The sequence below is a fragment of the Corvus cornix genome, chromosome 1A (genome assembly GCF_000738735.6).
Source record: "Corvus cornix cornix isolate S_Up_H32 chromosome 1A, ASM73873v5, whole genome shotgun sequence".
In the NCBI taxonomy this organism is placed as follows: domain Eukaryota; kingdom Metazoa; phylum Chordata; class Aves; order Passeriformes; family Corvidae; genus Corvus; species Corvus cornix.
The window spans coordinates 21,101,560-21,120,986 of NC_047057.1; the positions used below are offsets into that span (position 1 = coordinate 21,101,560).

The 19,427-nt window shown below is 38.4% G+C and overlaps 1 protein-coding gene across 1 annotated transcript; it reads right to left on the minus strand.

Moving 5' to 3' along the window:
• Positions 1-2,597: 2,597 nt before the first annotated feature.
• On the minus strand, positions 2,598-18,541 carry SPAM1 (sperm adhesion molecule 1). Its single transcript, XM_019283526.2, has 4 exons — positions 18,500-18,541; positions 6,748-7,930; positions 5,642-5,731; positions 2,598-3,845 (listed from the first exon to the last, which is right to left on the minus strand). Exons 2-4 carry the CDS (start codon positions 7,714-7,716, stop codon positions 3,186-3,188), a joined length of 1,719 nt encoding a protein of 572 aa, XP_019139071.1. The 5' UTR covers positions 7,717-7,930; positions 18,500-18,541; the 3' UTR covers positions 2,598-3,185.
• Between the last annotated feature and the right edge of the window lie 886 nt (positions 18,542-19,427).

The window sequence follows — 19,427 nt, forward strand, 5'->3', positions numbered from 1 at the left end:
TACTTTTGTTCATGGCTGTGGTTTGAACGCTCCAGCCCCCCATGCTTTCCTGAAATTACAACAGGTACTCTGATGTATCATAGTTCATCACCATAGCTTTACAACAGAATTTCAGCTTCTAGGTTTGAAGCATCTCCTCTTTCTCCTCTCTTGGGATTTCAGCTCTTCCTTCTTCACTGACTTTTTGCCAGTGGTGTCTTTATGGTGTCTTCTTCACGTGCCTTCACCTTTCCCTTTCCTTTGACTTGGGAGAGGATTGATGTCTGCAGGCTTCATCTGTTCTGGAGAATCTTACAGCACTAAGAGAGTTAATCTCACCTGGGCCTTGCAGCTGGAATTCGCTTATCGCTGTTGGTCACCTAATCTCTGCCGGGCAGCGGCCTCAGATGAATTTCGGCCACACTAGGTGGGGGCCAGCCTGGCCCTCTCCAATTTAGGAGAACATAAGTTTGGCTTTGAGTATAAGATAGTCACCAGCAATGCAAGGCATAGCACCCCTTTCCTTCTTTTTTCCTTTTTCTCCATGGAGACGCATTGACTCCATGGTGACTGTTTATCATAGAATATAGGTAAGACAAATATAATACAGAGAAAAATAATACATTTGGAAAATACTGTAATTTAACACATAGACTTAAATCCTGAGGTCTGTAGGATTTAAAGCATGAATTGCAGATACATGTAGGTAACATAATCCTGAATGAACATTTGAAAGATGGTTGGCAAAGCATTGTGCATCAGAGCACAAGGTAGATAGCAACTTACACATGCAGCTTAGGAAGGCACAGTTTATTGCAATAGACTGCTTTCCTCTCGTCTTTCTTTTACTTTTCTGGTCCTGGCTGGTCTCAAGAGAAAAAGAGATGGGATCAGATGAACAGGTCTAACATATCAGTTAGCGTGTTCCTTTATCTTTACAGTGAGCCTTGGGAAAAGGCTGTCCATATTAAGTACCAGAAAGATAAAAATACTGAATGGGAAGAGACTGGTCTGTCCACATTCCCCGCTGCTTCACTTTCACTTCTGCAGTTCACTTCCTCTGCATCCATTGGGAGGTCCTGGGTGCTCTGTTTCAACTCTTCTGTGATTTTAACTTCTCATTCCTCCTTTTTTGGTGATTTTCTGCTTGAACCATCACAAATGTTCTGCTTGCTATTACCTTGCTGATAGTCAAAAGTATTCATGGCAAGACTTGTAGATTTTGTGAACTTGCAAGCTGTCTTACCACAAAGTGCTACAGATCCAGCATCTTTCAGCTTAGCCATGTTAAAACATTGTGAAAAAAAAATAGAATTTCATGTAAGTCATACAAGTTTTGCTAAGGCATTACCAGTGATGTTTCCAGTTTTCAGAAACCCTTTGATAGTTACCACAAATGCAGTGCGAAGGGAGTTCAGGCACAGGCACATGCCTTTTCTTTACCCAAGATGAAATAACCAGTATCAAAGCTGCAGTGAAAAAAGCATGTTTTTACACAGGTGATCAAAACCAGATGGATTCTTTTGTGCTGAACAATCTGCTAAATATATATTTTTTATTCATGATTCCACTTGGAACATTAATGGCTGAAATAGCTTTGACTTGTGGACTTATCACTGTAAGTGGGATGAGCAAATTGTCACTTCCTCTTTGTAACTTGCTGTCCAAAAGCCATAAAACATTATTTCTCCATGTTAAGTCTAAAGGCTTCATCTATTTTTCTGCATCTCTGTTATGACCAACAACCTGAAAATTCAAAGAAAATGGATATAATATATGTTTTCTGCTAGATTAAGGAATGAACTTTTTATAAGTAAATGGCCACTATATTGAAATTCTGGTTATTTTCATTAGTGAGGCAGGCTGTATCTGTGGGAGGTGGTGAATTATTTATGCAGATCATGCCTAGCTCTAGGGAGATTTTTAATGTATCCATGCCAGCAGCCACTCTTCACCCATCAAAAGGCCAACTGTCTATTAAGCATCTGACATAATAATTTGAAAAGGTTATTTTATCAAATAAACTGAAGTTAATTGCTTTTAAATGCTTAAACTGACTATATGTTAATCATAACTAGACTCCTGATATGATACTGGGAGTAGTTTTCTTCTGAGGTATCTCTGCTAGTGTAACACTGCTTTTGGCAATGGAATAGTAATAAGCAAGTACTTTCAGTTCTGTCAGCAAACTGAATCAAAAAGGTGGTCCTGAGATTGAGGACCATGGGAAGTGAATAAAGGGAGGCTCAGGTCCCTGGTGACGCTTATCTTTCTGCCTCCACTGCTGGGTTTTCCTAAGGAGCAAACTGGTTTCCACCAAAGAGACTCCTCAGGAAATAATAAGGCACAAAGTCCCATGCACAGACTTTTTTCCAAATGGTTACAGCCCTATCCAGTCCCTAGGGATGGCTGGATGGAGAAACTAGGACTGGTGACCAGTGCTGGCAGGGAATGCACAGGCAGAGCAGAGGAGTTGTGAGTACTGGCAAGACAAAACAACTGGAAACCGAGAAAGGGACATCTGCAATAAGGGAGAAGGTTTGTGAGAAGAAAGGATAAACTGCTACAGCTCAAATTTTAAATAATGAAGCTGTAATATTCAAAGTCAATGTTTACACTAAAATTAGAACCTTTTGAAGAGTTACAAATATATTTAACTAAAAGAAAAACTACAGGATCCCTAAAGGTTTTGTGAAAAGTGGAGGAACATTACATTAATCAGATAAATTTTATGCTGCAAAGTCCCACAGATCTAAAGTTAAGACAAATATTTTTAAGAAATAATTCCATTCATAGGGAATGAAATTAATTCTTGCATAGAGCATCAAACCTATCAACTTATTTTATATATTTAACTGTCTTAGCTTGAAGTACACAAAACAGCATTGTCAACAATTACTTTTTTCCAAGTATAGTGGTTAAAAATGTAAACTGTAAAAGATGTTTCTTATTCTGGATTATCATCTCATATGGTATCGTCAGTATATATAGACCAATATATCTTTGGTACAAATAGTAGTTTTATAGAACTAAACTGAAGAAATACGTTCAAGCTGAAGTGGCAGCTATGGATTAGAAAAGATTACCTGATAACAGATAAGACCATAAGCCTTTCAGGAATTATTTTGTTTGTTTGTTTTGTAAATAAAACCTTTAGAATTTCAAATATAGTCAGGGAAAAGAATATTCTCACTTTCATGGGTCATTCATATTAAGGTTCTCAAAAGCAGAATTAAGTGAAACAGATCAAACATCCTTATCTTATAAGATGAAGAACTACTGGAAGTACGAGTATCATTTTCTTTTAAATCATAGCTACTGGCAGCTGTAACAGTGTTACATTCTGCAGTTGTTATATTAAGTATATTATTTCCAGAGGTAGATTGGAAATCTTCTATTTCAGGATGTGTAGATATTGTCACCTTACTCTCAGAGGTAAATGAAAATGCAGATCTGTTAGGCAGGATCTTTTCTGCATAGGCTTCTATATAAGAAAGTGAATTTGTGGATATCTGAATGCAAATATCTTCTGAAATGCAAACATGGAGGTAATGGATGTCATTTATATCAGCTCTAGGTTCACAGCTGTGCCCTGCATAACAATGGCAATCAAATTTTTCTACAAATGTTTGCAGATCCTGATATGATGGTTGCCCTTGTAAAGTGTATTTTCCATCCTTTGTCATTTGAATTGCAATATTCTCAGGGTTCAAGTGAAGATAGTCACTGGAATTCCGTTTTTTCCGTGCACAAGCACCAGAGTCTTGGCATAGCACTTGGCTACATATTCTGGCTGCCATTGTGACGTTGATGAGGTATGGGGTCAAAGTCCTTCTAAGGTAGTTGTCCAGAGTTCTACAGGTGTTCTGTGAAAAGAACATTATACCTACACAGTTTAGTATGGAAACCACTAAAATACTGTCATTCTAGTAACAGTACCACAGTGTATATTTATAAATATCCCCTGAGGATTTGATAATAGCTATAACTTGTTGGAAGCAAGTGTATCAGAGAAGCTGTAAAATTCAAGGATCACAGCAAATTTATGTGGTTTAGTTGCTGGAGATGTTACAAAAAGCACTTAGATCAGAAAGCAGTTGTCTTTAAGCTTTCATTTTATCTCTGTATTTCATGTAGGTTTTTGAATCAGATGCATTTAAAGAAGTTTCATGAAGGATTGAAGTTCCTTTTTAAGTCTTAAATAGTTTGAATAGATCTTGGGAAAAAAACTCACTTCTTCAGCCTAAACAAATACTTTTTCTAACAAGTAATCTCTGTGAGACTTTTCAGCTTTCCCCTGACCTGAATAGCTTGGCTACAGGGTAGGGAGCTTTCATGGCATTTTTGAATGAAAAGAATTGTGGTCAGATGGTCAAATTGAAGGTATGCTAAGATAATTGATTATTCTAACTGATCATGAAATTCGCATATACTCTGTGCATTCTTGGCACAGAATGGTTTGGGAACTCTCTCTGTTTTTGACATTATGGGCATTTGCTCAATACCACATGTAGATAGACCTAATATTTATACCCATGGAGATCACTTTGGTGAATCTGAGATATATGTAGGTTTTTGGGGTTTTTTTAGGTTATATAAAAATATTCCAAGAAATTTTGATTGATGCAGAAGTGAGGCTTACAGTAATATTTCATTGCTGAAAGGCTAGTGACTGTGAAAGCTGTAAATATCAGGTGCGATTAGTGCACAAATACATAGTCTGACTGGGCTGTGGAGAGTTCTTGTTTTCTCACAGGAATCTCAAAATTCAGACAATAAAAGTTGCTGCTCATGTATGTTCTGATATTGAGATAATGGGCAGAAAAGTTCCAGGTGCAACTGATACCCTTTATCAAAGGGAGGTACATACAAAAAAGTCAAAGTGGGATGCTTTGGAGAATAACAACCTTACAGAGCTGTGGAGGTGTATTTGGCCATGCTTTCTGTAACAGGAGGTCTGGCAGTGATGAAGCATTTCAGTTCTTTTCACTCAGAAGACTTCACACGAGTCTTCCCATACAATGGTTTGTTATATCTAACTTGCCTGGTTATAAATGAACTACCTGGAAAGAATTATGAGAACATCCTTGTAACTGTTTTCTCAAACTATGTATTTCCCCTTCCTAAAACAAATTAGATATTTTTTCTTCTGACTCAGGTGTTTCATACAACGAAATTAATCAAAGTAGTACTTACAACACACAGAACAGGCTAGGGCTGAACTTTAACAGACTGACTCCTCCTAGTGCTTGAAATACTATTGCCAAGTGCACCATTTCAAAAAGCAGAAGGGTCTTTTAAAAATTGTTCTGGGCAAGCCCAAGTAAATTTGTCTTTACCTCATGACTGGAATGAAATGAAGATATAGGAATTCTTATATTAGTTAAACAAGTGCCAATTTGCATATGGTTATCATAGTAGCTTGTCCTGTTACCCAGAGCCAACAGTACTGATACTTTGAAAGACTGATGTCTTGTTCTGTGTAGTCAATGATGACCTTCATAAGCCTCAGGTGTGCTTGGGTTTTGACTAAAAGGTACTGCTGGCAATATGGACTCATCATTTGAAAAGCAGAAGATACGATATAAGTGATCATAATGCTTTACATCCTTTGAACTTTATTTCTCCTTAAAAATGTCGTAAAATAATTGATCTGGCATACCTTATTTTGTGTTAAATTCATATCACCCCAGATCACAATTCCAGAAGCACCCAGTGCAGCAGATTCTCCAATGGTATTTACCAAGTCATCCTGAGGGAAAATGTGCAAAGAATCATACAAATGTAAGTAACCTATAACATAAGGGCAAACGATAAAATACATATAGTAAATGACATAGTCGAAATAACTACTTTGAAGACAGCAAGCAATAATACACGATGCAAATGTCGTGCTCTCAATTGCACAATTTGATCCTGGGATTGGATTGTACAGGTGATGCCAGCAAATGTTGCCAACAATATCCAATTTATGTATGTCATCAGGTTAGAAAAACAAGGCTGTAAAGCCGAGCCAGTGGTTAGGCATATGACATACACTTCTCCAACTATGTTAAGGCTTATTTTGCTGCATTGCCTCCTGGCTGCTCAGAGTTGGTAGCAACTGGTTTCAGTAATGCTGTGGGATAAAGATGCTGGGAAGCACAGCTTTTTGTTTGTTTTTTTTTTAAACTTAATTTCTTCTACTAGAAAGTGCTAAAACAGAAAAGTAGCAACAGAAAGAGCTTTCAACAATAAGAATCTCTCTTTTTCAGAGAATGTCTCTGGTCTTTTACAGGTTTCTCTGGGAAATTTGTTTCTGTTCAATTCTCCTTTTAGGGACAGCTATTAGCCCAGTCCTAGCAAAATGTTAAGGCCTATCTGGGATGGGAGAGGACTATGATAATGAAAAAAACAATGAAAAAGCAACTTATTTTAGGGCACAACACAAAAAAATAATTAATGTAAAGATTATAGGATTTAAATTTTTAATTATTATCCCAGCAGGGCCTCTTACAGCACCCCTTGCTCCCTGAAAGTATCCACAGGGACAACACTTGCTAATGCTCTATCCAGAATATGGGAGAGCACCAGATACAATGCCATCACCAGGACCACAGCCTCTAACTTCCCCTTCCTTATAGGCTGGAACACCAAGAAGAGATTCCCCAAATTATACAGAATTGCATACTTTTTTCTGATACAAGTTAGTATAATTTGCTAAATAAGTGTCAACTGGTAATTTCTTGCCATATAAATTTGAACTATTTCTGGTCTAGCTTCACTCACCTCAGAGAGATATTCCTCATGGACATCTGTGAATACTGGACGTGTATATACAAAAACTGGAAGGGGATTACTAGCGTTCGAGACATAGGAAGTTCTAATGGCTTCTTGAACTCTGTTGCGAACAAAGAGTTGAGCATTTCTGGAAGATTTTAAGGCTGTCTCTAGATAGATAGATGGATAAAGTGCTGTGCTTTTCTCCCACAACCAGTTAAGCTCATTATTTCTTTCTATTTCAATATCTAAACAGGTTCCTGTATAATTGTGTGGCTTTTGTTTGTAATCATAGTTATAACAGTCTGGAAAAAGGTAATATCCCCACAGACGATTTGGTTTCATTTCTATGCCCAGCTTCAAAGTTTCCAACATAAATGATTTTGCTGCAGATTCAAATTCCATTTTAGCTATAGTTCTGGCTTCGGCTTCTGATAGACTGAGGTCTCTCTGCAGAACTAGCTCAATGGATTCCTGTCTATAAATATCTTTTGATCCCCAGTTCCTTATCCACAGAGGTCTCCAGTGTTCCCAGTCAATGACAGCCAATCCAAGCTGTTCGTCTGAAGGAATGTAGAACTGGATGTCCTCTTTGGCTTTTTTTAAGTGATTCTCCAGCACCGAGAGTTGAGGGAGTCCTCCATTGACTGTCTCTCCTGTGACTTCATTTATGTAAGGGTAGTAGCCAAGCCTGTCTGCATAGAAGAGAGTGATGTTTTGCCCAATGGATGTCTTTAGTGTACTTCCAATTAGAGAAAAAATATTCATGTCCAGCTGCACTCCAAACTTTTCAGTACAAAGTTCTGTAGGAGCATTCCAGATAGAAAGGAAAGGTGAATTAGAAACAAGTGGAGGAGCTCTTATGTTCAGAGATGAGCAGCAAGAAACTAGAAGAGTGGCAAACACCACACCGGATGCTACAGGATACATACAGGTAACACAGATGCCAAAACTTTGCATTTGTCTTACAGTTTCCATTGTAGCATGTACATTAGGTGCTTCTGATCAGACAAAAATTAAATGCTCTCTGGGCGTTCAGAAGGTTGGCAGTCTGTCAAAAACTTTACCGTGCAATGTATTTCTTCAGATTAATACCTATTAAGCAATATTCCTTGGGTGTCAAATAGAGGTGTCCTTTTTACAGGGCTCTGTCATTTCAGGCTGCAGGAAACTTTTCAACAACTTCTCAGACCTAATGCAGAAAAAGAAGCAAATGTAAAGTAAGAAATGATACATATTTAATTTCTAACCTTGAAACAAATACCATTTCTGATTTTGAATATATTGTAATGCTTGAATACAATTCCCCTTTGAAGGAAAAGAACAGTGTACAACCATAGAGAAATAAACTGTACTATTCCACCGTCAGTTTTACATCGAAAACTTAGATGTAAAAAACGTAGATGTAAAACTGACAGTGGAACAGTGTTCAGTGGCTCATGGATCAGAGTGAGCGTGCTCAGTAGACCTCATTGTGCCAGATACTGATGTCTGTAAAAATGAGCAGTTTCACAGTGACTTCTCTTAATCAGTAATGTATATGTAATATTTCTCACATACACCAAAATAAAGTTCTAAGCCTTAATTTGTTAATTTTACAGAGCCCTTAAGGGAAGATACAAGATAGCACAAAACAAACTTGGACTGTTTTACACTTGCAAAAAACCAATCCATGGACACTCATTTAACTCAATGAGGTATCTGAAATATTGTAGGCACTCTATCTTCTGTCCAGACCTCTTTTAAACAGGCTCAAACAGCTGTGTATCACCTTGGTACATGGCCAACTATATGTTACTTCAGGCCGTTTGAGATACACAGATTAAGTGGCCCTGAGTCAAAGTCTGCCCAGGGGTGTAGTTCATTGGAAAAGCTGAGGCTGCCCATACACCCACAGTGAGCAGTCATATTTAGGGGTGATAGCTTCAGTACAGGCTATGAAAAGAGGGCTTTGGTGAATCGATGCCGCGTTTATTCCACAGTCCCTCGTGGAGATGCTTAGGCGGTACTCTGCTAGCACCTACGCATGAGTACGATCTCACTTTTGCAGGTAGTCGCGAACAGCCACTCACACACACAGTCTAAGCATGAACCAGAAATGAAGAAGTGAGAGGGGTTCTCTGTATGTGATTCTAAGGCATTTAATGAAACCAACACACTTGAAAGAAGAAGGGACAAAGAACCAAGAATGAACAGCGCGCATGGTTTTAACTCGAAGGGTCCCAGAGGTGAGCAGAGCATCAGAAACCAATGGTCTGAGGGCTAGGGGGCAGAGGCAAGGGTGAGTGACATAACAGGAGCCAATGGGAGAAGGGATGGGAGGGGGGAAACAGTCAGTGACCAGTGGAAACTCGGTAAAGGGAGAACTTTCTAGCACAGTAGTTTAGGGGGAGACCATTTTCAAAGCAACGTGAGAGGTGTAAAGTGGACTTTGCCATTGCAACAACAGGCATCAACTTTTACATAGAATCCCAGTAGCTAAATCATTCCTCTGTGCAGTAACTCCTAAATCCACCTTCCTTCTGATTTTGAAATAGTTCAAACCTGAATCCATCACTTTCTGTAGAGGCTTCGTGATGAGGCAGTAGAGTATGTAAGGATTATACAAGAGTGTACATGAAAATATAGGGGGCACCATGAAATGGGCCATGGAGTGGCTGACAGTGTAAAATCTCTAAGGACAGACTCAAAAAGAAAACAAAGATTTTAGTTTGTATTTATTGAATTCAGCCAGGAGTAGAATCCACAAATCTTTGTATAGAATCAGCAGATGGACTGAAATCTAAATGTTCAAACAGATATTTCATCATTCCACAGCTGCTGATGTGATAACTAAAGAAACCCTGCTAAAAATCAGTTTCATAAACTAGACTCAGATCATAGATCCATCACCAGGAAAGAAGGTATGGCTCTGTTCATTTAAATTGCTTCAAGAGCAGCACCTCATTTGCATGGTATCTGCTTGATGAAACTTGCAGAAAACAGGTCTGCATGCATTTCCCCCAGCTGCCCAGTGGTGACAGCAGGAAAAAGCCATCTCTCCTCCAAGCTAAACAATTTTGGGTCTCTCAGCCTCTCCTCATATGACAAAGGCTATAATCCCTTATTCATCTTTGTAGCAATTTGCTAGACTTGCTCCAGTATGCCCATTGCTTTATTGTACTGGAGAGCTCAGGGGTGGACCCAACATTCCAGCTGTGGCATCATCAGTGCTAAATAGAAGGAATAAACACATTGTTTTATCTGTTGGTGGTGTATAATCCTGTTAATGCCACCCAGAAGGCTGTTGGCCTTCACTGCTGCAAACATGCATTGCTCAATCCAGTCAACTTTGTAGAGCCTAATATGCAACTGCATTCCAGCCATTCAGCTCACAAGCCTGTACCGGTGCATGGGGTTATCCCTCTCCAGGTGTGGGGCTTCACATTTTCTCTTGTTGAACTTCATGAGGTTCCTGTCAGCCTCTTTCTCCAGTCTGTGAAAGTCCCTCTAAATGGCAGCATGATCCTGTGGCATATCAGCCACTCCCAAGTCTGAATTATCTGTAAATTTGCCACAGGAGCACTCTTCCCCATTGTTCAGATAATTAATCAGGGTGTTAAATAGTATTGGACCTAGTATGAAGCCTTAGTGTACATTACTAGAAACAGGCTTCCAGCTGGACTTTGATGGGCCTCCAGCTGTGCTTCCGGGATTGATCACAACCCTTTGAGCCTGATAGTTCAGCCAGTTTTCAGTTTCACTGTCCAGTTATCTAGCTTGTACCTCATCAGTGAGAATGTTACAGGAGACAGTGTTGAAAGCCTTGCTAAAATAAAGATCAACAGTATCCAGTGTTCTCCCCATGTCCACCAAAGCAGTCATCTCTTTGTAGAAGGCTGACAGTTTGGCTAGGCCTAATTTCTTCTTTGTTAATCCATGATGACTACTTGCAATCACATTCTTGTTCCTAATGTAAATGTTTTCCAGAATTATTTGCTCTCTCAACCTCCCAGGGTTTGAGGTGAGGCTAGTCTGACCAATCTATAGTTCCTTGGATTCCCTTTTTTTAACCTTTTTAAGGAAGGAGTTACATTTGCTTTCTTCCACTCCTTGGAACCTCCCCCAATCACTGTGACTATTCAAATATTGTCAAGAATGACCTTACAATGACATCAGCAGCTTCTTCAGCACAGACCGCTGCTTGCGGGCACATACCATTATGTCGCTGACACTTGCATATAAATAAATGTCTGCATAAATGTTCCTGATCCTGCTTGTCCTTTGCTACTGGATCTCCTGCCAGCCCCACTCAGCACTAGGCCCACATTTTCCCTTGTCTTCTGCTGCTGCTATACCTCTAGAAACCCTTCACATTGCCCTTTACACATCTTGCCAGATTCAACTCCAAGTGGGCTCTGGCTTTCTTAACCACAATCCCAACAGCTCAGACAGTGTTTCTTGTTCACTTGTCCCTGCTGGTACCTCATGTGTGCTTCCTTTTTATGTCTGAGCTTGGCCAGGAGCTCCTCCTGCCATTTATTGATTTCCTGTATGGGGAGATTTTTGAGCTTGGAAAAGGTGATTCTTAAAAACCAATCACCTCCCAGACCCTTTTCTCCAGGGCCGTCTCCCAAGGAATTCGTCCAAGCTGATGCCTCAAGATGCCAAAATATGCTTTCCTGAAGGCAGTGATTATGATCTTGCCATTTTCTTTGTTGCCTCTTTTCAAGATCCTGAACTCCATCTCATAATCACTACAGCCAAGACCCAGCCTTCACCTTTCCTGTTTGTAACTGTGAGGTACAACAGAGCATCTCTTATGCTGGCTCCTGCATTATCCTGAGTGACATTACCTGAGGGAATACAGATGGAGACTTCCAGGACAAACTTAAAGAATTCCATACTGGAATTCTTGAGAAATACATTTTCCACTTATGCAAATACAGCTTATTCAAATTAAAGAAATTTTCACACATAACCAGCTGATATACACCAGCATTTGCCAGGACAGTGATCTTTTATGTGATTGGTTATGTCATAAGAAAGTGGGATTGCCTCAGAAAGAAGCTGTGGGAGTAGTTTGGCTTTTACTGTTCCTCTGGCTTTGGTTATAAGAGATTTCTTGCCCCCATTGAAGTCAGAAAACTACAGAACATAATTTTTATTATTTTTTCCCTGTAAGCTTTTTTTTATGAGTAGATTTTAGTAATAGGCCGACTTGATGTAAAGGAAAAGAGGAAAACATTGTTTTTAATATTACATTTACTGGTTTAGCTAGAATTCTTTTATTATTGGCTAATCTTGCAAAGTTAAATTTAACTGATTGTTGGGAAATGGTTTTCCTCCAAATCTTGCTGTGATTTATTCTGCTGGGTATGAGTTAATAGATTATTTTATGTGATAGTTTCCAGTTAAAAGGATTGCCTTCATCTTGGCCTAACAGTGACAATTCTGATAAATGTTATTCTCTTCAGTCTCCTTGATGTCAGTCTAAGTGAGCTGAGTCATAAAGCTGTCCTTCTCCTTGTCAAAAAGTCAATTTCTTTACAATATATTAACACTAATTGTTTGTGGGCTACCTGACTTGAAGTACATATTGATGGAGCTAAGTGCCTTTAGTCTAGGGAAAAAGCTTCAAATTTAGATCGTCTCAAATCTGTTATTTGTAAAGGTTAAGTATTACAGGAAATCTATTAATTTTCTTGGTTTAATTATTACATCATTTTTCACAGCATAAACTGGACTGCAGAAACACACATGGTTGAAAGTGCAAGTGTGCTCCTGTGTTTTGATAAGGACACAGTCATAGATTTGGGCATGCCACATGTCCCTGAAAAGGTGGACTCTGAAAAAGTTCCCCTTGACCAGAGACAGTTTGAAAACAAAGGGGAAAGAAGTACTATACATACCCTTGAACTTCACACAAATTGATGTTGTTTGTTGCCCCACAAGTGGATGTTGTATTGCATCAAAAAGCATTGGTTATACTGTTTGGCTTATGTTCAACACCTGCCACTAAACATTAGAGGAATTCAGCTTCAAGGTTTTGTATGAAACTTAGACATGAGAGTCCACGCTCAGCCTTGATATAATTACTGATATAATTACTTGATATAATTACAGATTAATCTGACTTAGTCAAGTCAGATCTGCTAACATTAAACTTAAGCCAATAAACAAAAAGAGTATCTGACATTCTTATGTTAATAGTGTTAGTTACACTTACTGAATTTCAAGCAAGTCTGTAAAATCTTGCACTTTCACTTTTAGTTTGAACACACGAAAGCAGGCATGCTCTTCATGACTTCTGAGGCAGAAGGTGTTACTGAATTGTGCTATCTTGTTGAACAACAGCATGTAAGAACACTTCTAGTGCTAACATCATCAATGTAATTATAATTTTAGATTATAGATTACACATTTCTCGTGTGTTTATTAACTGTTTCTTTCATTGCCAACAATATGTTATTACCTATTAATTAATTATATAATAACAAAAAAAAAAAACCTATGTGAAAATTGGCTGGTCTTTTCCCTATGCCACAGAAAATACGGATACAGAAGTCAGCATGTAGAACTGCAGTTTTGATGGGACAGAAGAATCTAGCTCTTTAAATCTTTGCATTTAAGTCTTTAAATGCCTGAGTCTGTGATGTAAGGTATGTGGTCAAATATGCAGATAGGACCCGAATATTAAGGATTTAATCCTTATTCTCTTGTTTTCATATAAACATTAGCTACTTTACTGTAGAAATAACTCTTGATGTTGCAGACAAAATAAGGTATTAGACAGTGTAACTTAAGTTCTCAGGACAAGTATTTTCCTTTATCTGAAGGTTATGAGAACATAAAGTTGTACAGATATCTAAGGACACTCAATTCTAGCTTCTGTGAAGAGCTCAGCACTGATTAAATCCTAAGAAAAAAATAGAATAGACTTCTGAGGAGCAGAGGAACAAACTAAGGGTATATTAAATTAAATGTTAACATATTTAAACTTGGTACAAACCTGAAGGAGAATCCAAAGCATTTTTTAAAGTTACCAACAATACTGATACAGCCATACACAGTTTCTCTAAATAGGATCAAATCAGCCCACACTGCTGGGAAAGAGCTGTCTGAGGTCAACACATAGTTTTTATAGATCAGTGGAAAACAGTCAATGTGTCTGACATCTGTCCTGCTCTGTCCTTGGGTGCCCCAGGTGGTGCTACTGTAGGAAATGGCCCCATTCCTTTCCATTCTTTTCTGGAGGGGGTCTTTCTTCTGGATGAAGGGAACAGTATCACTGTTGCGACTTCAAATTAAGCCCTCCTGCTCTTTTTAGAGATGCATATTCTGGCTAGAGGCTGTTTATTCATCGCAAACAGGTGTCAGGGTCATGAAACAGCCACAGAAAAAAGGAAAGAATAATGTTGTAGTTATGCTACACACCCCATTTTCATCATTTGGGCATTTCTTAAAGAGGACGCAATGACATTCAATTAACCCAAACACACATGGGTGTTGTGATGATAACATTAACATTTGTGAGGTATAGAAAGCTCCACAAAAGAAGGTCCACCTCTGGAAGTATGAACTGTCTGTGCTACACAGCTGATGGCAGGTTTAATCTGTGAAGGGTGATATTTGCATGGAGGATGTAGCCTCATTGTTACAAGTGCACTAAGCTTCACTTCTCTGTGAAGTCAGAATTTTTTAAGCACTGATCTTGACAGTGTTTTTAAAACTCCACCCTCATTTCAGTTTAATCTTCTCAGTTGGGCTGAGGCAACTGTTAATGAGGCCACATAATGAATTGTTGAGGCTGAAAATGCCTCAGCTGAAATAGAGGAGAGGAAGGGATTTTTATGATTAGGTACGTGAACCAGCAAAACTGGCTAGTTTAGTCAGCATGTCTGGTTTAAAAGATGCTTATCAAACTACACCCCAATGCTGTGGCTGTCCTTATCATCAAGAGCTGCCAAGTCATTTGTTTCATCATTGGTTGCTCCCATTCCTGAGTTCCGTTTCTGAGCACAGGGCAATGAATACGTGAAGACATGAAAAAACCTCCCTAAAAAATTCTGTGCCAGAATTCCTGACTGTTGCCTGTGGAAAAAAAATCAAAATATGCCAGTGATGTAAAGGTCACAAACTGAGCATCCAGATTGTAGACAACCCTCCTTAAAAATATGTATGCAAAAGTAGTCAAACAACTTTTTAATTATTTAAATGAGTTAAATATATGGTTTTAACTCATTTTATTTAAATGAGTTAAACTACAAGTTTTTACTATTATGTCCCAATTATTTTCATAGTCTTATGATGACTGCTGCAGTGTTCCATGATTACTTTCACATATTAGGAAAATCTCTATTCTCTTCATTCTCATTGTTTTTCTCTTGCAAGTTCTAATTCTCGATTTTATAAAAATTCTTAATACCGTAACAGCCTGTTAATTGATTTTCTGATTTGGTTTTTAGCAAGTTAGCCAAATAAATTATCTGAATACATTTCTGAGAGTACTTGGAAAAATTTCTTTTGCTGTATTATGTATAAGTAGATTTGGCAGAACGCATATTTTGTAATGACAGTTTCCATTGCAGAGGAATTGGGGACAAAATAAAGAGTCCATCATGTGTGACTTTGCAAAGTATTCCATCTCACTAAGATTGCTCTGCAAAATGTTCACTGTCTGCTGAATCTCTAGTATTTTGTGGCAAAACGAGTGCAAACATATTCTCTAAAGCAAGAAAAATGCATTACCAGTCAATATAGTATTTAAAAAATATAACTGTATATTTATCACAAATATAGATTGACCACAAATATACATATACAGTTAATTAAAGGTGAGAACAACCTGGAAGCATATTTGGATCACTGTACTACGCCACTGCTATCCTAATCTAAATTATTGGGAAAATCACAGCCCAGTTTTTAAAAGCATCTAGTGGTTTTCTTTGGTTTGTTTTTAGTCAAATATGTTTTTCACTGTATTACACTGAAACCTCTTGAATAATTCTAATTAGAATTCAAAAAATTCAAAAATTTTTTGAATTTTTTTGAATTATTCAAAAAAATAAACACAAACAGAAGGCCCAAACCCGATTTTCTTTGGGCTTGTATATTCAGCCTCTTCTTTGTTCTGACTACTTCTTGTAGTAGGTCAATTTTTCATAGAGTCATAGAATGGTTTGCATTAGGAGGGACCTTTAAAGGTCACCTGGTCCAACACCCGCCAGCAATATTACTTAAGATGCCCAATGTCAGATTTTCTGCAGCATCATGTGTTCCAGCGTAATTTTAAATTTTTTCGGACAGCAATATTTGCAAAGAGCTCTAGTGTAGATCACTGTGCACGTTGCAGTACAAGAACAGGCTTCCTAAGCACTGTACTAGATCTTCTCAGGGCGCTCTTCCAAACAAGAGAATGTTATACCTACAAGTGTATAGACAGTATCAAAGGCCCATAACATGGAGGATTGTAATCCACTATTAGTAAGCACTTCATCATCATCATCATCTCCCTTATGAATACTGTTTTGAAAACCAGAAATCTGACCTGGACATAAAAATATACATTCTTGCCTTCTAAGCCAACATGCAGCACAGAAATAACTGCAGTACATTTTTATACAAGCAGGTAGCTTTTCACATCTGTGGTAAAAATGTATTTCCCCTTCAAGAAACTATTATACTAATCTAGGAATTATGAAAGAAAAAAACCATATCTACACTGTACAAAAGTAACTGCACATTTGGAAAAGGTGAGATTGTTCTGGAGAATGTCTGCAGAAGAGACCAGGACAGAGTTCTGCATAATGCTTGAAAGTATTGCAGTATTAAAATTAACACAGCAGTCAATTCTGTATCTGAAACTGTTTGACAAAATTGTGCTGTTTTTTTTAGAAAAAGTAGAATCCTCAAGAAAGATGATGGTGGCTTTCCCTTTCAAATATAAGTGAGCAGAGACATCCCTGGGATAAATTAAACCTGCATGGATGAAATTGTTCCTGGGTTTTCAATAGCCACGCTCTATAGTGTGTGCTGCTAGAGCAACAGGAGGGTGGGTAGCGGGGAGGAGGGGTCCTCAAAACGAATTATCCTTAGAAATAAATACGCATTATTAACCTCCGTACCAGTTTGTACATTAACATATGTCTTCACAGTATGCAGTTTCAAATTCTCTTCTGCAATATCTGAATGCTCTCTCTTTTTAATCTTCCTCTCCTGGGACTGTAATTCATTCCATATTCCTTTCTCCCACTATTGTATATAAATAAATAAAATCTGACAAAAATACAAAACTGCAATAAGGAAATAAACCTTGCCTCAAGAGTAATTTCTCTTTCCTGCTGTGTCTCTTTTCACCTGCTGTTCCTTCACAGCCCTCACATACCCTTTTGTTATTTTGATAAACCTACTAATATTGAGGAGCTGGTCTAATTGCCACCCATCCCTGGAGATTAGTGGGAGAGATGGGTAAACAGATGTCAAAATCTCAAAACCAAAGTGAGTACAAAGCTATGCAGAAAACCAGTGATTTATGAAGGAGGCATTAGCATTATCGAGCATTGTTTTGGGAAACGGGTATGCAGAGAATTAACAGTTCAACTAAAAAGAAGAAAGGAGTGCAGTTTGGCCTGCCTGAGCAAGAACATTAGCATAACCCTTGGAGAAAGCCTAAGGAAAAGGATTTACAGTGCAGGAACTGAAGTCAGGGCTTGTGGCTCTGAGCAGAGGAAATGAGTTCTTTTTGTTTGGACCTGCCATAGTTAGGGTGGCAAAGTTGGTGCTTTCCCTACAGACATACAGCTGGGACACCTGACCCCACCACCACTTCCGAGACAACCTGCAAGCCCTCACAAACTTTGACTAAACAGAAACAGTTAGGTCTACTGGTGTTAAGGTTAAGAGACCTTAACATCTAACATATTGAGAGAGTGAGTTTGGACCACTTTCCCTGGGAACTGGGACTTGGACAGTGTGTGCCAGTCAGGCCTGTCTCTTGCTGCCCACATCCTCATTCAGATTTTCCCTCCTGGGAGGCTATAGTGAACACCCATGCCAGCCCTCACCTGTGTGGGATTGCCCAGCACGTGCTCCATTGCTTACATGCAACTCTGACTCAAACCTCTTGCCTCAAATACTTTGTGGATTGTCTTGCTTGCCTGTGGCTTCATGTAAAAAATAACTATTACACTGCAACATATTATTTACCTGAGTTGAAAGGCTGAAAACATGCAGGCGTCTTTTCATTCACACCTGATTAGAAGCATTCACTAGGGAGAAGTAACTTCATATTAAATTTTCCTGAGCATAAATTTATACCAATAGATTCCTAAAGAAACAAAAATCCCTATTAGCCTACTCTCACCTGTAAAGTAAACCTATTCACACCCCCTGAGAAAAATTGCCTAGACTAATGACTTAATCTAAAAAGCTTGAAACAAGACTTATTTAAAATAAGATTGTTTTAGCAGTTTTGTTTGTCTGGAGACATAGATTTTACTCAATACCTCTGACAGCTATACATGTACAGTTAATAAGTAATTTTTTTTGTGTGTAATAGATCAATGAATCATTGGTATTGAAAAAAAAAATACACTGAAAGAGAAACAGCTGATAGTGTCACACACAGTTCAGTGTATGTAACAGGTAAGAGGTTATTACACCTCATGACTCCTGACAATCTTTCTGGAAAGTCCTACCAAATTTTACCCTCCCTCTGTAAGATTTGCGTATAAAAATAGTAAAAACTTAAACAGCATAAAAGTAATCAGTAAATACTTACCTCAATGATTCCACAGGTCAGGGCTTGCTGAAATGAATGAACAAGTGAGTGGACAAAATTATTACTCTTGTCTAGAAAGGCAGGGCTCTGGCCCAGCCAATTGGGATTTGTCATTTGGTGAAAGCCTTAGCGTAATTATAGGATAGTTGATGAAAGGTGTCTCCTGACACAGCTGATTGCGGTTAAGTAGTACAAGTATTACCCATCAGAGGTCTTGCACCATGTTCTGTAGTTTACTGAACTAATTCTTTGAAAGAGTTCCTTTTTTCTAAAAAAAGAAAATACAGTTTGACTTAATTTTGCTTTTCAATGTAGCAGGGATTTGTCCAATGGAGGTAAAAAAAATGGGGTGGGGAGAGCAAAACCATGTTCTGCTTTGCCAGAATCTAGAGTATCCCCAGGTGATGCATTCACACAGAGTGTGAAACAAGGTCACAGAAGAGATCCTGTGCTGGAGAACAGATACCAAGATTGCCATGCTCGGAGGTCACTGAGCTGAGTGCCACATTTGACCCTCTGACTGTCTCACAGGGATTCAGGCAGAACCACTGGAGCTTTATAATTAAACAACCAACCAATCTCTCATTAAACTCCCAGCTCTGATTATGCTCACGCAGCATTTTGGGTTGGTTGAGGGCTTCCCACACCAAAGGAATGGCAGGCGGTGCCACACATTAGGGTCATTTTTAGCTGTGGACCCTCTGTTATACTTTCAATATTGCAATTTAAAAGCTATTTTTCAACTTCCCTGGCATAAAAACAATTTTGTCTTTGGAATCAATTTCAGTTTCAATACAGGTATTTCTATATTGAAAGGTTTTTGTCATTTTAGATGTCACACATCATGTTTTCTTTGTGCAATATTTTTTACTAAGTTTTCAGTACTTTGTGACATATCCTCCTTAAATGTATATAATGACAAATCCTC